This window comes from Furipterus horrens, unplaced genomic scaffold, assembly GCF_987537825.1.
Source record: "Furipterus horrens unplaced genomic scaffold, mFurHor1.1.pri manual_scaffold_6, whole genome shotgun sequence".
Classification (NCBI taxonomy): domain Eukaryota; kingdom Metazoa; phylum Chordata; class Mammalia; order Chiroptera; family Furipteridae; genus Furipterus; species Furipterus horrens.
The window spans coordinates 111,744,829-111,764,942 of NW_028327176.1; the positions used below are offsets into that span (position 1 = coordinate 111,744,829).

The 20,114-nt window shown below is 36.8% G+C and overlaps 1 protein-coding gene across 1 annotated transcript; it reads left to right on the forward strand.

Annotated features, from left to right (window-relative positions):
- Positions 1-105: 105 nt before the first annotated feature.
- On the forward strand, positions 106-5,559 carry PTP4A1 (protein tyrosine phosphatase 4A1). The gene is made up of 5 exons (XM_090282631.1): positions 106-214; positions 1,296-1,388; positions 1,723-1,853; positions 3,001-3,075; positions 4,173-5,559. The coding sequence occupies exons 1-5, from the start codon at positions 110-112 to the stop codon at positions 4,288-4,290; spliced, it is 522 nt and encodes a 173-aa protein (XP_090138757.1). The 5' UTR covers positions 106-109; the 3' UTR covers positions 4,291-5,559.
- The last annotated feature ends 14,555 nt before the right edge of the window (positions 5,560-20,114 follow it).

A 20,114-nucleotide genomic window follows, 5' to 3' on the forward strand; every position in this document is an offset into this window, starting at 1 on the left:
GAATTTCAAGTGGAGTATATTGAAGTAGACTCAGTTTCTTTGCATCATTTCTGTATTCAATTTTTTAATTCTTTCATAACCCCATTGAGTGTTTTTTAACTAAATTAACATGGCTCGAATGAACCGCCCAGCTCCTGTGGAAGTCACATACAAGAACATGAGATTTCTTATTACACACAATCCAACCAATGCAACCTTAAACAAATTTATAGAGGTAAGGTTTGATACTTTTTAATTTCCTTAACTAATTGCAGTTTAATAGTGGAGTATTTTTGTCTAACAAAATATTTTGGAAAATTCTGAGATGTATGCCTACAGTTTCAATTCCCAAAAATGAAACATCAGTGTCTTCCTTAGGTTTTAAAGGTAAATTATTTTATACATTTCTACAAGGACATGTATTTGACTTAGTTTAGATTTGCAGTTAACATCCCATTCTTGCCTCAGAGTTTGCTTAATTTAAGTTTGTATGTGGACAGTATAACAGAATGGCTCTTGCTGATACAAAATTTATAGTAGTAAGGCTGCCATTTACTTGGATTGTTCATATATCAGCTTAGTCTACTGAATAATATAAACCACAGTTAGTTTGTCTTGGACCCCATTTGATGCCTACAATCCAATTTTCAGTTATAGTTCTGCTTCTTTCTGATGTTGGTTAGGTAACCAAAACTGACTCTTGTGTCTATAAAGAAGGAATGAAATGATGAAAAATGTATTTGGATGCATACGTACTTTATATGCGTGTGCAGATGCTCAGAAACAGCAACTAGGCCTTCCAGATCATAGAAATACTTTTGATGACAATATATATATATTTGAAAAGACAGAAGAGTTTTAGGATTTTAGTAATAATGCATTGTGAATCTTGAAGTCGTCTGTAGTTTTAGATTGTGTGGGGTTCCTTGAATGTCTCTAAATTACATACTGTGCTGCAAATGAGCAGTTTAAGCAATTAATATTATTGAGTAAAGTCATGAGTGATTTTCTTTGGTTCTATTTACTTTTATCTCTAAATTGCTTCTAATCCTCTTGCTTCATCTCCAACTAGTCAGTGTTTTACCATGACTTAGAACAACTTCAGTATATGAAGGGCCTTGGGATTTTTTTTTGGGGGGGGGGGTTAATAGTCCCTTTTTTTTTAATGCTATTCTAGTATTGTCACTTAAAACAAGATTTCATTCCCTGTTAAATATTTCATGATATTTTTTGTTAACTCTCAATACCTATAAGATGATCAAAATGACATGGTATAAAAACTTTATTGAGTATTTTGTCATGTATGTTTTGTCCAGGAACTTAAGAAGTATGGAGTTACCACAATAGTAAGAGTATGTGAAGCAACTTACGACACTACTCTTGTGGAGAAAGAAGGCATCCGTGTTCTTGTAGGTATTTAATAATTCCTGTGTGTTTATGATACTGCAGTACAAAAGTTTATTTAAATAAACCATCAACTTTAAAAAGCTTAATATTTTAAGTTTTGTTAAAGTTGCAGTATTTGAATTTTAAAATAAAAGTTAAAGCTAAGCACAGATTTGAAGTAACAAGATTTTTATAAAGATTACACCTTTATTTGCATTGCATTGACAGTTGGGTATTATGAAACACATGTTTAAATATGCAAAAATGCATTTGAAAACATTTGAGTGTTAGACATTTAGAATTATTAGTGTGTATTTATATTAAAAATTTAAATGTTTAAATATTCTTTTGACTTAGGATTGGCCTTTTGATGATGGTGCACCACCATCCAACCAGATTGTTGATGACTGGTTAAGTCTTGTAAAAATTAAGTTTCGTGAAGAACCTGGTTGTTGTATTGCTGTTCATTGTGTTGCAGGCCTTGGAAGGTAAGAGAATTTTTTAAATTGGTTTTAGAGGAGGGGGTTGGGAAGGGGAGAGAGAGAGACATCAACTTGTTCCACTTATTTATGCTTTCATTGGTTGATTCTTATATGTGCTCTGACCAGGGATTGAACCCACAACCTTGGTGTGTTGGGTTGACACTAACCAACTGAGCTACTCGGCCAGGATAATAAGAATTTCTTAAATCCAGTTAATGGTATTGGTCTTTAGTAAAAACTTGATGCTGACTCCAGTAAAAACTCACTTATCACTTCATGAATCAATTTGCTTTGTTAAGTTATTTACTGAACTAAATTTAAAAGGAGGTGATTATAACAAATGTATTTCCAGTATAGCTGGAACTAACAAGTGCTACAATTACTATTTTCACTTGGCTCTGTGGGCAAAATTACTTGTACTGTTAATTGTGTGTGCTAGATTATATACATGATATTGGAGTCATTGTCCAAGTTTATTGGAGAAAAGAATTATGAATAGTCTCTTAAGGTAGTTTGCTTGTGGTGTATTTTTGATAGGGTTCTTGATCCTAGAGATTCTAATTCAATAGGACCTCATTACCCAGTAGTGCCAAAATATGTATGTCCAAATTTATAAATCACTATCACTACACTATACCTTCACTGCCCCCCCAAAAGTCCTGCTCTCCTGGTGAAGAGTAAAATAAAAATGACCCTGGGGAGTTGGCATGCACCTGTGTCACAGTAAACAATGAAAACAAATTTCCAGAAGATCTTTTAGGAAAGGAATTTGTGACATTTAAAAACAAAATTGTTTTTTAAACGGAAAATGATTTTCACTGCTTAGAATTTCAGGAAAAGTTGACTACAATTATCGAGGTATACCATCTCCCCTAAATATTTTCAATATTTTCTTCCAGTAATACAGGTTTTAATTTCTAGACTTGTGATAGTTAAGGACGGAGTTCATTTTTGGTTCCAGATAAAACCTGGGTTTGATATGAGAGTAGTGGTACTTTAAAGTCAACATTTACTAAACACATTGCTTATAGGAAGTGTAGTAAAGAGTATTTATATATTGAGGAATGTTGGAATACTGAATTTTCCAGGGTTTGTTTTTTGTTTTTTTTTTTGTTTGTTTTTTAATGATTTATCAAAATTCTTACCTTACCAGAGCTCCAGTGCTTGTTGCCCTAGCATTAATTGAAGGTGGAATGAAATATGAAGACGCAGTACAGTTCATAAGACAGTAAGTATTTAATGACTTTTTTCCCTCATTGAATGTCAGTTAGTTTAATTATATTACTATGAAAGCAAACTGTCCCAATAGCCAGTGTGACCATTTTTAAGATGGTATTAAAACCAGTGGTGGGGGGAATCTTTCCTCTTTTGCATTCCATTTACACATGTATGTCCATATTTCTGCTTTAACCCTTTGAGTGCCATGTGAGTTGCTAAAATTCGTGTGAGAAATGTCAGGCTATTTTGCTGAGAAATGCAGAGCTTATGAAAAATGTCTATAAAAATATTATTCATAATAATTTGCTGAAAATTTCATGACATATAGTAAATACATTCTTTTGTAAGCAGTGTTTGATGCAATTTAGCAAAATATTGCATTAAAATTATAACAATTATATTAGAAAAAATAAATTATTCAATATGGCTTTCGAAGTATAATATATGGCATATAAAATCTATGATTATAATTTGGAAAAACACGTAGCAACATGGATAACAAGTATGCCAAATATTGCACAAATTTTTGAAAACTTCATAACATACCAAAAAAATTAATACAAACAGCATTCACACTAGACATATATCAATAGATATCAACAATGAAAAACATTTTATACACAAAATGCTAACACTACTGTGAAGCAAAGAAAATGTCCATTAGCAAAAGCTTCCTTATGTACACTGCATAGAGTTTTGACCATTATTGCAAAGATAAATTAAAAGGACTGTTTAAAATGTAAGTAAAAACTATAACAGAATTAATATGTCAGTATTTGAACAAGGGTAAAAATTTGAAATTTGGATCAACATGAGAAAAGATCATATCAATATATAACCTGATGTACAAAAAAAGAGAATAAAACATGAAATAGGAATTATTCTATTATTTACATTTATAGCTATTGAAAAAAGAGTCATTGGGAGTGATGCACTTTTGGGAAAATTTGTCAGCGTCGCTCACGGTGACATTGGCGCTCAAAGGGTTAAGTCACAGTGTAATAAAAGATAAATTGCCAGAAAGGAAAGTCATAATTACTTATAGCACAGTAAATGTTATAGAGGGATTATGCTTTAATTGCTTACATCTTTTGTCTTTCCTTCCAGAAAACGACGTGGAGCTTTTAACAGCAAGCAGCTTCTGTATTTGGAAAAGTATCGTCCTAAAATGCGGCTGCGCTTCAAAGACTCCAATGGTCATAGAAACAACTGTTGCATTCAATAAAATGGGTGCCTGATGCCATCGCCTTGGAAGTGGAACTTGAGATAGGACCTAATTTGTCATATGCATTAGCCAACATACTGGCTTGGTGAATAAATCTAATGAAGCTTCCATAGGAGTATTAAAAAGCAGTTTTACCAGGCCACAAGCTTGACAGAATTGCAACCTCTGTGTTTGGTTTTCAATCAACCTATTTTGACACTTAGCAAAAGATTCTTACTATTTAGCTTTAAAATGTTCTTATCATTTGTACCAATTGACTTTCTGAAATCATGCAGTATTTAGTTACACCTTTAAATCTATTCCCATGCCAGAATCTTATCAATATATGAGATTTAGAAAGATTAGGTGCCAAAATGTCCAGCACAATACTTGTATATTTTTAGTATCATACAGAACTAAAATCCCAGGAACTATGAACACTCTGGACCTTATGAGGTTTATCCCTTCAGTCATTTCAAACAGAAAGTAGGGCCTATATGGTTATTTGCCTGCTCACTTTATGTTTACATCTCCCACATTCATACAAGTATGCATCAGGTTTGCTCAACTTTGATTTTTATACCAAGTCTTAGTGATTATTTAATGTCTTTCTATAAGTCTCATTTAGTGTTGTTATGGAAAGCCTACATTTTGAAAACCTACATTGTACAGAAGCACATGTCTTTAATGTCTCCAGACAAAAAGCCTTACAGTTAATTTTAGTGTTTGCACTTGGGGTGCAACTTATAGGGAGGGCCTGAGAAAAGAATGGGAGGGGGCTATTAAGTATTTTTAGTAAAACGTTGCCTTTGTCTTGTGTGGAACATGTAGAATATGCTCTTTAGTAAATATTTTTTTAAAGGTAGAGATGCTTTGTTGTAGCAAAAATAATTCTTAATCATAAAAGTTCTGAAATTCTTGTATTTTGTTTTCATACATTCTGAAGTTGTTTACCAACTTACTTTCGTTTGAAGTGTGATTTTTTTTTTTTCCCATCCCACCCTCTTGCAAAAAAAGAAGTGGGTTTCTGCTAATGAATTGAGCAGACATCTAATATTTTATATGCCTTTTGAGCTGTGTAACTTAATATTTGGATACTTGATAATTTGTTTTATTATGTAATTGATAAATGGTGATGTGTATTGTTAGTTCAACCATATATTTATACTGTCTGGGAATGTGTGGTTATAGTTCTGTGGGAGAAATAATTTGTCAGTGTTCACCAGCTTGTAAAAAAACTAGTACGAGAGCTTAAACATCTAAATAAATAATGAAATGCATTTATCATCACTGACATTGTTTTGCTTAAAGTTAACTTTAGAAAACGTTAAGACAATTTCATTTCACTTAATACCGTTTGAAGTAAAGTTTGTCTTTTTTTTTTAAATGAAAGATTAAATGAAGTTAGCATTTTAGTAAGCTTCTTACAGACACAATTTGTTAGGGTAATAAGAACTGTTTAACATTAAAAGTGCTTTCCATTATAAGCTTTGCTTTTTAAAGGTTTAGCTAATTTTCAACCATTGTGTACTATTCTGTACTGAGGAGAAACAGTATATAGTAGGGGAAGTCCTTTATTTTCACCAATTTCACCTAATAATAACTGGTTTGGGGCAACTTCTGAGCCTCAGTTTTCTCATTTACAAATTAATTACATAACTATAGGTTTTTTAAATTAATTTGAACATAAGTATTTGGCACAAGAGGGTTTAATAATTGTTAACGCTTCTTTCAGCAATCTGAAATGTGTCCTTTGCATACATAGCTCGTGTTAATCTAAAAGGGACTTAAAGTCACATGTCCATGTCTTGATTTTTTTTTTTTTAATAGCAGTTACAACAGAATAAAAGACTCAAAATTTGAATAGAAAACAGTACCTTGTGTTTTAACTATTTTACTTTCATCTGTTCGTGGCAGTTTAACACTTAATTTACTCCAGTTTGAAATTTAGAGCAGGGGCAAAAAGAGGGGCCCCCAGGTATCCTTGGTTCTTTAAATCTACATACTTGGTGATTGGAGCTAAGTTATTTAACATGGCTAATTTTTTCCTTTTTTTTTTTTTTTTTTAATATACCCTCATCTTGAAGATAATTTTGTATGGATTACTAAATGGTAATTATTATATAGCCCTTAAAAACAGCTTTTGTGTTTATTGAGAGGAGATGCAATCATGATTATGAGTCATAATGAGTTTGAAAGTTTGCAGTGTTGGATTGTATATTTAGTACTAAACAATTTATAAGCCTCATCTGTACAATGATGAGATTTATTTTCTATCTTGTAAATAGGACTAATTCTAGGTATACTTATCCTGGGACATGTCTTATATCTGATAAGAATTAAAGTAGAAATAGAGTTGAGGCCTTGTTTATAGGAAGTTATCAATTGGTGTTCTAAAATCTGGTTACTTGGTTTTGGACAATTTCAATAGGATGATGTAAATAGTGTCTAGTTGACAAAGGCTTGTCTATAGGAACTGTAATGTTGCTGATGTGTAAGTAATGTGATTACTAAAGCAAAACAAAAATGCAATCTTAGTTGAAAGAAAAACAGGTGCCATTGGTCACTTCGCAGCACACAGCAACCTTCATTATTCCTCCTTAAGCCCTGTTTTCCTAGGAGACTGCTTTTCAATTCCCACACCTTCACACACAGCTCCATGTATAGAAGCAACCCAGCCCAGACATGCGATCGCATCTGGTCACGTCCCCTTCCAGCAGAGCACTCCAGAAGGATATTATGGTTCACCAACTTAAGTTCAGAATCTCTATCTGGGGCCTATTAAAATGCAGTTCTGTGGGAGAGAATATAAAAGATGGTGTCTCCAGATCTTGGTCACCAATGAGCAGTACCCCAGACCTTTCCATAATTAAGAGAATGTTTTCTTTTAAAGTTTCAGGCAGTGTCATTTCAAAGTGAAGTGGAAAAATAAGCAAAAATTTTTTACATGTAGACAATGAAGTTACTTTAGTTTTGAAAAATACACATGAGGTACTAGAATATATATACTATATATTCCCTGATTCCTTTAATAATGCCTTCTTACACCTGAATGAAAATTAAAGGCTGATTTAAGTGTCTAACACTGTTTCTGCATTAAGTTTGGGGTAAATAGCCTAAGCAGAATCTTGGGAGGAAAGCTAAGGAGCATATTTATTTGCCTTCAATGAACTAAGCCAGCTGTATGCATTAAGTTTTGAGTGGAAGAATTAACAGTAATTCTATAATTTGGTATATATTGCCAGACTTACCAGTTGGTTAATATGTACTACCATATAATTTGATAATCCTATATTATCCCAATTTTATATGTAAGGGATTTGAGCCTCCAGTTGGATGGCAAGCTGATAAGTGATAGAACTCTGATTTAAACCTGTGACTATCCACACAGATATGACTATAACTGCCTGGTCAATTTTTATGTAATCAATTAAAGCTTATATGAGCTCAACTGCTCTTGCAACTCATGCTCATTTTTCTTAACAGTTCAAAAATCCATGTGATTTTATAAATTTTATTTAGACTGAACCCTTTTTGTATTTCTGCAGAGAAACCTTTTTGAAGTATATCAGGATAGGCCAAGACAGGCTACCAGGAACCACCCACCTGAAAGTGACTTAGATTTATTTCTCACTTAAGCTTCATGTCCATTACAGGGACCCATGCTGATAGAACACCGACTCTGGAACAATGCTAGTTGTGACCAAAAGAACCAAAACAAAAACAAAAAAAAGCGGGATTTGTGAATATTTGGAGTTTCTCACAATTAAGTTCCTGACTAACAAATCATCATATTTCTATTCAACTCATTGGACAGAACTGGTCACAAAACCACTCAGTATAGGAAATGCAGTCCTGTCATGTGCTGATAAGCCAGAAATACAAAGCATTAATAACTACCACATCACATTTTAAAAAATGGGTTTTTAAAAGTATATCCACAGCACCATCCCATGTAACTAAAATATCAAGCATAAGAGTTCCCAAGCAACCACATTAGATGTCATGAAGTTTAGGCACTAAAGTGTGCTTATCAGGGATTCATAGGTGCTTATTTAAGCATATTTAATCTCATTTCTGATATAACTGTAGCTAACTTTGGGAACTTGATTTCCTGCCTGCCTAGAGGTAGTAATTAAAGTGCAGAGCACAGGGGAGAGAAGCACATAAGATATACTGCCCCTAGAAAAAACAAAAAATAAAATTAAAAAAAAAAAAAAGATATACTGCCCTTGTCAACATCATACTGAGATTATAAAACTAAGTTCAAAAGGCACGGCCATTTGGGACATGTCAAGGCTATGACTTACAGCCTTAGGTTTATATACCTCAATAGACCTTCAGGCCATCAATGTAGTACACAACAGAGAACAATTACAGATATTGCTAATAATTACCCTTAGTCATCAGTACTATAAACCATTGCAAGAGGCAACCAATCGATGTTTCTCTCTCATAGATGTTTCTCTCCCTCTTTCTCTCCCTTCCCCTCTCTCTATAATCAATGAGCATGTCCTCAAGTAAGAAAGAAAAAAAAAATCACTGGAGAGCTTGTTAAAACACAGATTACTGGGCAACTACCCCCAGAATTTCAGATTCAGTAGATTTAGAGTGAGGCCTGAGTTCTCAGGTGCTGCTACTGGTCCTAGGAAAACTCAGAACCACTGCTTTAGAGAAAGATGTTTGAAGGCTAAAGGAAATGAGAATGATGATATGAATCTATTATGTCATTATCATCCCCTAGTCAGGGTTTGGGTTTATGGCAGTCAGAGGACAAAAGCTTGGCCTAAGCCCACAAAATATTGGCTAAATGTAGTAGTCAGTTTCTAAAATGGCCCTAATGATTCTCACCTCTCAGTATTCATACCCATCAGTGGTCCCTTTCTCCCTTTCTATATTGTGCCAGGGTTGGTCTGCATGACCAATAGAATATGGCACAAGTAACAGTATGTCACCTCTGAGATTATGTTATAAAATACTGCATTTTCCATCTTCGGCTCTGCCCAGGAGGAAGTCAGCTTCCACATCTGGAGGACACCCAGGCAGCTATAGAAAGGAAAGGAAGTTAAGTGTCTAGCTGCAGCCAGAGGGATTAAGGTCAGCCAGCAACCACTGAGTAAACTTGGAAGCAGATCCTACAGCCTGCAGATGACTAGAGAGACCAGATTCACCCAGCTAAGCTACTTTCTGGATTCCTGATCCACAGAAACTGAGACAAATATCTATTGTTTTAAGTTCCTAAATTTTGGGATAATTTGTTATGCATCAATGGATAGCTAACACAACAATACCACACCATATTGGGTTATTTGAAACAACTGCCAAATACAATATTTCACCTGAATATATTTTGGTATGCATTTCTCAAAGACAATTTATCTTTTCCAAACATATCACAATATCATTATCACACCTAAAAATTAACAGTAATTAATATCAATAAGTACCCAATGTATCAAATCAGCCCTGGCTGGTGTGGCTCAATGGATCAAGCACAGGCCTATGAACCAAAAGGTCACCAGTTTGATTCCTAGTCAGGGCACATGCCTGGGTTGAGGGCCAGGTCCTCAGTTGGGGACTTGCGAGAGGCAACCACACATTGATATTTCTCTCTTTCTCCCTCCCTTTCCCTTGCTCTAAAAATAAATAAATAAAATATTCAAATCACTGTTCAGATTTCCCTAATTGTCTCATGAATTTGTTTTTTAAAATGTTAAATTTAGCCCTGGATGGTGTGGCTCAGTGGATTGAGTGCCAGCCTGTGAACCAAAAGGTCGCTGGTTTGATTCCCATTTAGGACACATACCTGGATTGCAGCAGGTCAGGTCCCCAGTTGGGGGTGTGGGAGAGGCAACAAATCAATGTATCTTTTGCAAACTGATATTTCTCTCCCTCCCTTTCCCTCTCTCTAAAAGTAAAAAAATTTTTTTAAAAATGTTAAATTTAGGATTCACATAGATTCCACACATTGCAATTGGCTGGCATGTTTCTTTTAATTTATAGGTTGTCTCTCATTACTTTTTTCCTCTGTAATTCATTTATTGAAGAAATTGTGTTATTTATGTTATAGAATTTTCCATATTCTGAATTTTGCTGACTGCATTCACATGGTATCACTTAATATGCTTCTCTGTTTTTTGTATTTTCTGTAAATTGGTAGTTAGTGACAGAGACTTGTTCAGATTAAGGTTTGATTTGGGGGGTAGATAAGATAACATCATAGGTGTTCCTTTTAAATTCTGAATCATGTGACTGTATTGACTATTTTAAATAAAAATAATATTTTAAAACCAATACTCTTTCTGTAAGATGAAACCAAACTTGTTGCTCAAGTAAGATGTAGCTTGTAGCTTCTCCAATTTTCAGACACCAATGAAGCACAATTTCCTTTTAAAACAGTGAACTTTGTCAATCGTTGGATAACTAGTCTATCAAAAACTATGCTGCTCGTGAGTCCTCGAGTATGTAAGCTAATATTTTAGATTGGGTCGGTTTCTGAAGTGTGACTCCCAGTGACTAATATTCTTAATAGCTGATTTGATCCTAAAATTAAGGACCCTGGTATATTTCCTTTTCTTCAAGTAACCTGCATATTGGAACACAGAAGTTTTTCCTTTCAAAGTGGTACTTTTTTTTCTTTTCTGCAACTTTCAGCAAAAACATATTTTGCAAAGATATAGCTGTACTGGGATAATCCAACCTCAGAACGCAATTAGAATTCTGTGGCTTATTTAAGCTGAACATTTTTTTTTTAATTGATTTGAGAGAGACCAATCTGTTTTCCACCTATTTATGAATTCATTGGTTGATTCTTGTATGTGCCCTGAATGGGGATCAAAGACAAAACCTTGGTGTATCAGGACTATACTATAAGCAACTGAGATACCCAGCTGAGCTTAACTGGAACATCTTATGTCAAATTACTTAGGATTTCTCCTAATAAAGATTTTTATATTAATTTAGCTTCTTAACATTGTATGTTCTCCACCAAGGAATAGCTATTTCTTGAGCCCTGTGCGGTGTGGTTTGGTAGCACATTCAAGAAGGCTTTACCTCAAGTGACTAAGGAATGGGAGAATCGCTGTTCTCCTGTTATTCCTAGAATTAACAAATAGAACATATGCATCAAATAACATATAGAAAAAGGCAATGCTTAGTGATACTATACAATAGGGTGCAAACTAGGTTGCAATTTTAGTCATATTTCTATCTATTTTACATCATCCTCATATGAGATCATCTAGATAGATTAAAAAAAATCCAGGTGACTCAGTTGGTTGGAACGTCACCCCCATACACCAAAATGTTGCAGGTTCAATTTCCGGTCAGGGCACATACCTAGGTTGCAGGTTCAATCCCCGGTCAAGGCACATACAGGAGGTAACCAGTCAATGTTTCTCCCTCACAATGATGTCTCTCTCTCTCTCTCTCTCTCTCTCTCTCTCTCTCTCTCTCTCTCTCTCTCTCTCTCTCTCTCTCTCTCTCTTCCTCCCTGCCTCCCACCCTCCCTCCCTCCCTCACTTTCTCTCTAAAATTGATAAGCATATCCTTGGGTGAGGATTAAACAATATATATGTATATTATATATATATTCTAAGACACTCTTGATTGCCTCTCCAACAGCCATACAGCCATTTCTAGCTTCCTTGAAGAGCACCCTGACTTTGTGTTGTTGCTGTTGTTGTACAACAGCTCCAAAGAATGAATCATGTTTGATCCAAGCCATGGTCTCAACTACCACTGCACATTAAATCCCTGTGAGAGAATTTTATAAATATTGTTGCGAGGACACTACCCCAGAGCAATTAAATCAGAATCTCTGCAGGTTGGGTGCAGGTTAAAATATGTTTTAAAAGCTTCCCAGGTTATCCTGATACGCAGCCAGGAGGCAGGACCATCGGTCTAAGCCAATCATGACAATCTAGCCCCTTTATTAGTGTACAGAGAGGAAGGTACATGATCCTGTTCTGACTGATGAGACTTGAAAAGAATTCTATTAGGGTCTTCTGGTAAAAAAATGTCCTCCCTGAAACAGGAGGAAAAATGTAAAGAGAAGGATTTTTTAGTGCCAATACTCCTGCTTCTTACTTGGGACAATGTCAAATGAGAGCATAATGCTTGGTTATAGGGAGCATTTTGCAGCCAGGAAGAAAGACATGGCTGAAACAATAAAGATGGCAGAGCAGAAAGATCAAAAGATTCCAAATGTATCAGTAAGAAAGCAGAGCCACTGTAAACATAATGAGGATAAGGAATTTGTTATAAGAATATTCGTCGGCAGCCGTCCGTCTCGAGAGACGATGGTGTAGCTTCTTAAGAGTCTATCTGCACCGCCGAGAATGGCTGTGCAGTCCGACTCGGGAGTGACATGGTATCTGTCTCCTCCCGTGTTGAATCGACATCTTGCGATGATGCTGAAGCTACAGAGCCTGGGCAGGGTGATATGGAGGGTCTGCTGTTGCCCATGCAGCAGACCCCCCCTCTCTTCGCAGCTGAAGGATCCAAGGGAAAGACGGAGTCAATACAGCTTGGCTTCAGGTGCGCCGCAGGAGTTGCCGGTGTTGACTACAACGTCAAACCGCCTTAGGGACTCCGGCTCCGGATTTTCTGTCGGGGTTTACTCCCTTAGTCTTTCCCCTGAAGAGGTATGCCGCAAGGCAGCGGAGGTTTTTTGGAGTCAGAGTTTTCCTTCTCTGATGTACCCTGACTGGAAGAACGAACCAGCGACACTTAGCTCGCAGGCCGACGCTCAATCCACTGAGCTAAACCAGCCAGGGTGCTATAAGAATATTACACCTTACACAAAGATAAGAAAGTGAAGGTCTGATAAGGGAGTCAGCGGATCAGAGAAATAGGAACTAAATACTCCACCTGAAGCACTGGAGTGGACAAATTGGAGCTGGCAGAGAAATCAAGAAGCCAAGCTCAACTGCTTGCCAGAGTGGGACTGCAAAGGAAGTACTCAAGGGGAAGGGTATTCAAATCGTCACCTATGGGAAAATACTTGCTTTTGTGTAACTATCATGTTTGGGTCTGGAGCTGTGTCCGGTCATTAGGTCAGGGGCTGCTATTATTTGTCAGGACCAGCAGGTGGCGAGAGAGACAAAGCGCAGAATGGAGACGGTAAAATACAGAGTGGGACACGCCAGGCAGCTCTGCCTCTACTATCTCCCAGTCTGAGAGCAACGACCTTCTAAGCAAAATGGCTTCAGTTTCACGTACTTCTCACATCTCAGACAAATTCTCGTTTTATCCAATTCTAATCTGGAAAAATAGGGGAGGGGGATTCTGGGAAATGTAGTTGCGAGCCTTAGTCAGGAAACAATAAATAAGGTGCAATCCTTCTGTGAAGTCTAAATTTAGTGGTTAAAACCAGTAATAAAGACAAATTTGGAGATGACTCCAGTTAACAATCCCTCACAACCTTGCTTTCCCTATTATTATAAGTGAAAACCTATTTCCTTAAACTTATTGGTCAACACCTTTTATAAACTGAGTTCTGGTACTTCTCTCATATACAGATAAATCAATAATAAGCACAAACTATAAACAATAATGGAGTAAGGACGGCAATTCAAAGGCTAAAAGGAATTTTTTAATGGAATAAATTAAAATTGCAAGAAGCAAATTGATATTAGAAATAAAAAAGATAGAAATTAAGAACAATCACTAGGTAGGAAAAATAGAATGAGATGGAAAATAAAAACAGAAGGCTTCTACTTTTAAAGCTAAATGGTAAAGTAGAAGAATGTAAAAGAAATAAAAACACATAAATTTGGATGAGGATAGTAATTAGAACAGTGTGAAGGTAACATGAGCAGGAATTAATCATCACTGGAAAAAATTATGATTGATTCAGGTTTCCAGAGGCAACTAACACGGAGAAAAAGTTAAACTGACCCCACTTTAACCAATGTAGACAACAATTCTACTGGAGGTTTTAGGAAGTCCTCATTATGCCAGCATAGCTCCATGGAGTTTGCAAGACCCACAAGCAGTGTCTATCATGGCTCTCAGAAATTGGTCCAGTTTAAAAACTCATAAAAGAAAAGTGGAGAGAAGAAAACAGCAAAACTTATATAAAATAGTTTACCAATTTTTGGGAACACTGACTAAGCAAATCGAAGTAAATAAGTAGATTGGTGTTTACACACATTATTTATTTAAAAATTAGTTTCTTCTCAATATATTTTTAACAAATATTTTAAAATATGTATTGAAAGAGGCCATGCCACTCCTGGAAATAAATCAAGCACATCTCCCTTTGCACTATGAGAATAGTTTCATTTTCATAGCCACAAGGATGCACAAGAAAGTGATAACATTGGTTGCTTCCTGGAAAGGGAAATAGTATCTGGAGAACAGAGATGAGAAGGAAACTTTCGCTATCCTATTCTCTGTATCCACTTAAAAATGTTGTACCTTGTGAATATGTTACCTATTCAAAACTAATATAAAAGCTTTTCAGGTTTTCAGCTTCTGCTTTGAAATTGACAACTGCTTTAAAGAGGGAAGCAGTCTCAAACGACAGGCTCACCTCTGTTGGCTTCCCTCCTTTCCTGGACCTTGGTCTACAAATTCACACTTCCCTAATTGTTCTCCAGTGCCTTCAAACTGATTTAAAAATTTTTAGTGGTAATAATAGACCACAATGTACTAGTCTACCAGTACCAAAAGCAGAACTTCTATAATCATTTTTTTAAGACTATTTTTTTAATTAATTTTAGAGAGAGGGAAAGAGAGCGATTGAAACATCGATTTTTTTGTTAATAAATAATTTTTTTTAATTTAAAAGAAATTATCTTTCACACACATACACAGAGTCAATTGTAAGTTTTAGCACAGGAAGATGGTCCAGCAGGAGCCTAAGTCAATGCTGTTTGTGTGTCTGGGTAACATCTGTCCATCACCCATTGTAGAGGCAGTTTTCAGAAAACTTGTAACTGATCAAAATGTTTCAGAAGATGGAGGACAAGACAGTGCAGCAACATCCACATATGAAATAGGAAACCTTACTGATTACGGAGGGCAGAATTGCATGAAGGAGCATGGTGTTCCCATGAATCACATTGTCCAGCAGTTTACTAAAGAAGACTGCCACATTTGATTACATACTCTACATGGATGAAAGCAATCTGAGAGATTTGACTAGAAAAAGTAATCAAGTTAAAAAGAGCAAAGCTAAAATTGAACTACGTGGGAGCTATGATCCATAAAAACAATTTATTGTCGAAGATCCTGTTATGGGAATGAGTCTGAGTATGTGAGACACGGGAGAGCCTTCCTGGAGAAGGCCCTGTAGCTGTGTGTGTGCTCATCCTGACTACAACCTGACTAGTGCCCAGAGATCTATGTCTCAGCCAAGTGTCAGTGTAACAACGCTTTACAGCTCAAGGCCAGTGCTGCTATTCCAGCCGGCCTACTGTTTCTTATCTTAAAAAATATTTGCAGATGGATTTCAGTTGTGTTTGGAAAAAGAATAAATATCTTTGATTCAGACGAAAAATTCAACCATACATCATAGTTAACTAATGTTAATCTTAGTTAAACTAATATTTTACTTTTTAAAATAGTTTGTATTTAGCCATTTTGAAGTTAACTTTTAACCCTTCCATGGGAATCCTGCTTCCTACCCTTTCTCTGAGGGTTATTATTTCACAATTTGAAGGATGACAAATAACACATACAAAGGATTCCTAGGACCACAAGATATGCAATGCCTCAAAACTAAACACATTTGTTCTTCAAATATACAGTGGCTACAAAATTCAGATAAATAGCCTAGCATTTGGAAGACAGTACATTAATGTTTATTCCAAAAAGAAAACACCATGATTCATAAAACAAAGTAGTTAAACTTTGAAGCAAAACTCTAGCAGGGTGAGTTTTCAGAACCACTTTACAAAAGAGGTGTATCTCCTGTTTGTGGGAAGAGCTATGACTAGAATGCAATATTGGTTCATTTTCCCTAAATGTTGTTTTGGTGGTGGCATGAGAGTGCTCAGCTGCTTCAGACTATTGATTTATTCAACAAACATTGATTGTTCCTTCTTGATAGACAAAGCACTGCCAGAGACCAGGCCAAGGGACTGTGCAAGTGGAAACAAGTGGAAGTTTTCAACTGGTACTAATAAATTCTGAGAGTTCAGGTGCTGACAACTGGTCCTACCCTCTCTTCTACATGTTCTACTTATTTATTGTGGTGTAGAAAATTTACCCCAAAAATTAGTGGCTTAAAGCAACAATTATGGTTTCTGTGGATCAAGAATTCAAGAAGGACTTGGTTAAGTGGTTCCCACTCAGGTCTCTAATGCAATTGCAGTCAGAGAGTGCATGAAGAGTGAAGGTCTGGATCAGCTTGGGATGGGTCAGACATTTATTTCTCTTTCCACATAGTCTCAGGGTTTCTCAGCATCTTTTCTTTTGATTTTATTTTTATTGATTTGAGGGTGTGGGGAGAAATACCAATTTGCTGTTCTACTTATATATGCATTCATGGCTGTTTCTTGTATGTGCCCTTACCACAAATCGAATTCACAACTTTGTACATAAGGATGATGCTCTAACCAACTGAACCAACCGACTTGGGCTTATCTATGTCTTTTTATGTGGGTTACTTTAGGCTTCCTGACAGCATGGCAGCCTCAGGTGCTTGGATTGCCTATGTGGTGGCATCCCCCAGCATGAACATATCAAGGGACCAAGATAAACACGTGAAGCATATTTATGACTTATCCTTGGAAGTCACACAGTGTCCCTCTGCCATCCACTCAGTCAAGGCAATCACAGGGGTCTGCCCCCAGGCTGGAGGAGAGAAGTCAGAGATACTGTGGTGCCCATCTTTGGAATATATAACCTGCCACACTGAGCCTACCCCTTAATGTGCCCTTTGCTTTTTGTGCTTCTGAGTTGACCTTAATACTATTTAAACATGATTTCATTTTCACTCATAAATATTGATGGGCAAGTAATAAGGCAAATGAAAGACACTATGTGTTTCATCTTGGGCAACACATCCCACCAGCGATATCTATGCCCATAGGAAAGCATTTGTAAACTCACCAATCCCCTGTAGGGGCTAAAATATAATACTTTCCTCCCACCATCTAAATTCCTCTGGCTGGACTAATAATCAAATTAACAGAGACAGATTAACAGGAGAAAATTAACATGCACATAGGGGATTCACCTAACCATGAAATTCCAAAGACAGTAAGGCAACATTGGGTATAGAAGACATTTTGGGACAAAGGATAAGGGGAGAAGATAAAAGTATTAGATTTCAGAAGTGAGAATAAGCAATATACAGGTAGTTGGGGAAGAGGAGAACATATATGGCAGAAATATTCTTGCTATGCAACTCAGAAGCAATGGGACACAGGGGGTATCTGTTTGACAGGCCCCTGTATGAAGCCCCCTGTTTACCACATTTAATTCAAATTAGGCTAAGGCTAACATTTTTAGATCTTCTTCCTGAAGCAGGTTTTTCTATCTGAATCTCTTGAGCAGGAATGGGGGGGGGTGTCAAAGTTTCTTTCTGCATCTTGTTTCATGATAAACAGCTTAAAATCAATACCCCAAAAGGCCGCCTCAAGGTGGCAAAACTTTGGTTCTCTTGATCTCTCCTTATTGCTATTTGAAAACAGCTGAAAGTAATGAGTTCTATTTTTTTTTCTGATAATTAACAGTTTATTAAGACAAACTTACATATGAGGCACATCTTGGGTAGCTGCAGACAGAATGGATCTATGAGCCATTTGGCAGATGCGAAGAATTATATAGGACAAGGTGGAATATTCACAGGGTACTAGTACATGAATGCTACCAGTACGGGAAATTACATGCTTGACCAGGTCAGGACAATGGCCTGTTCCAGGAACAGCATATAGTGGGAGGTAGCGGAGGGGTACTGATTTATGCAAGACTGAACATCCATTACGATCAGACAGTCTAGCGGGAGGGAGGGGGTTGAAGGAAGCAATCTCTGCCTTTTGCCTGGGTCCAGCTCGTGGGTCAGATAGTAGTCATGTCTTGGAACAGTCTTTTCTCCACAGGTCACAGGTGTTCCAACATTTATTACATTAGAAATGCATCTAAAAAAGGCAGCATCCGGATTGATTCACAGGGACGCAGGTGGAGCGCCAGCCAGCGTGTTTTGCGATGAAGTGTGTGCATCCGTCATTTCCCTCCTCCCGCTCCCATAATTCTATTTTGACAGTAGCAATCCCTACAAACCATAGCAAAAGTTATCATAGGCCGCTAGATATTAATAAAGGAAGGGAGCAAAGGGAATCAGACACTATTAAGCATAATCAACTGGGGAGCATAAGCTTGTTTCACACACTCCCCAGGAGATTCCAGCATTGCCCCACAAAGGGGATTAACAACATTCCCTGCCCACGACATTCAGGGAGGAAGGATCAGCTTTTCAATCTCCCCTGTCCACTTGCCCAGACTATGGGGGGAAATACACACATGCAAAATAGAAGTCAGAATAGTGCGGGAGGAGGTGCTTTACCATAGAGACCTGTCAGTCTAACCTGGGAAATGGATCGTTTAGCTAGGAGGTGGGGCCATCAGAAGCCCACAATAGCTTGGGAAGTTGACTGGTTATTTTGAAAGAGCACCTGGTCTGTCTCAAGCCCAACCTAATATAACCCAGAGCTCGCTCTCTCTCTCTCTCTCTCTCTCTCTCTCTCTCTCTCTCTCTCTCTCTCTCTCTCTCTCTCCCACCCCGACCCACCCCGACCCATGCTCACCCCATTTTTTCACATGTGCTCTCCATAGTAACCATGTGAGTCTACCAGCCACGGAGCCAGCAGTCAGGTATCATGTAGACTCCAAATGCAGGCTCCAGGCATGAGCCTGGATACATCAGCACTGCCCTGAACATGCTAAGCTACCTGGATAGGGACTGAGCATGCTTAGAGTCAGTCGCTTGTGGGTTCCAAAGGACTAAGCTTTAATATGAAACAGAAACTTTGGATACCAGCCTTTGTTTTGGCCTTGCAGAAGACAGTTTTACTTTTCCCATGGCGGTATGGTCAGAGCTAAGACACAGGGGCAGTCTTCTATTTTCACCCAAATAAATCTCACCACACCACGGTCTCCCGTGCAAGGGTTTTGTGAAATGCTTTTCCTGCGATCCCATGAAACAACTCCACTTCCACTGGCAACACAATTATTTTGTAGCCTGTGTATCTGATATCCCTACTTTATGGCACATATGCTGTAGATAAACCATAATATATACATAGAATTTCATAGTTAACAAACAAGCATAAAATTGTCACTGAACATACTACATTTTTAGTAGAATTTTTTCTTTGGCTTATGAATATTTATATACTTACAGAAGGACTTTATAGTGAAATAAAAAAGAATAGCTCTTGGGAACTTCTTTAGTAATAACCTTTTTATTTCTTTATTTTTAATTATAAAACACTTCATATATATTAAAATGTATGAAAATAACTAGGCATCTACTAATGAACCTCAAGATTGAACAAAAGTTAACATCTAAAGGGGGGGAAATGGGACAACTGTAATAGAAAAACAATAAAAAAATAAATTTTAAAAAAAGTTAACATAACCACATCAGCTCTCTTCCTCTCTTCATTCTCTCTCTCTCTAAACTACAGATACAATTAAAAAACCATCCCCATATTTCTGCCTTCCTTTTTCTAGCTCTGCCATATAAGACAGTGGATTGTAAATTGTGTAGTTTACATGAGTGTTATCCCAGAAATTTGTGCAATGCAGAACACAATTACACAGGGCAGCTCCAGTATTACTGTACTGAAATTAGTGATCTTCATTATAATTCTCACTTTTTCACTTTCACT

Excerpts from the sequence above, each read along its gene's own strand:
- PTP4A1 (XM_090282631.1), top strand. The coding sequence starts at position 110 with ATGGCTCGAATGAACCGCCCAGCTCCTGTGGAAGTCACATACAAGAAC. Across the intron at positions 215-1,295 it reads CCTTAAACAAATTTATAGAG|GAACTTAAGAAGTATGGAGT; the intron begins GTAAGGTTTGAT and ends TGTTTTGTCCAG. Across the intron at positions 1,854-3,000 it reads TGTGTTGCAGGCCTTGGAAG|AGCTCCAGTGCTTGTTGCCC; the intron begins GTAAGAGAATTT and ends TTACCTTACCAG.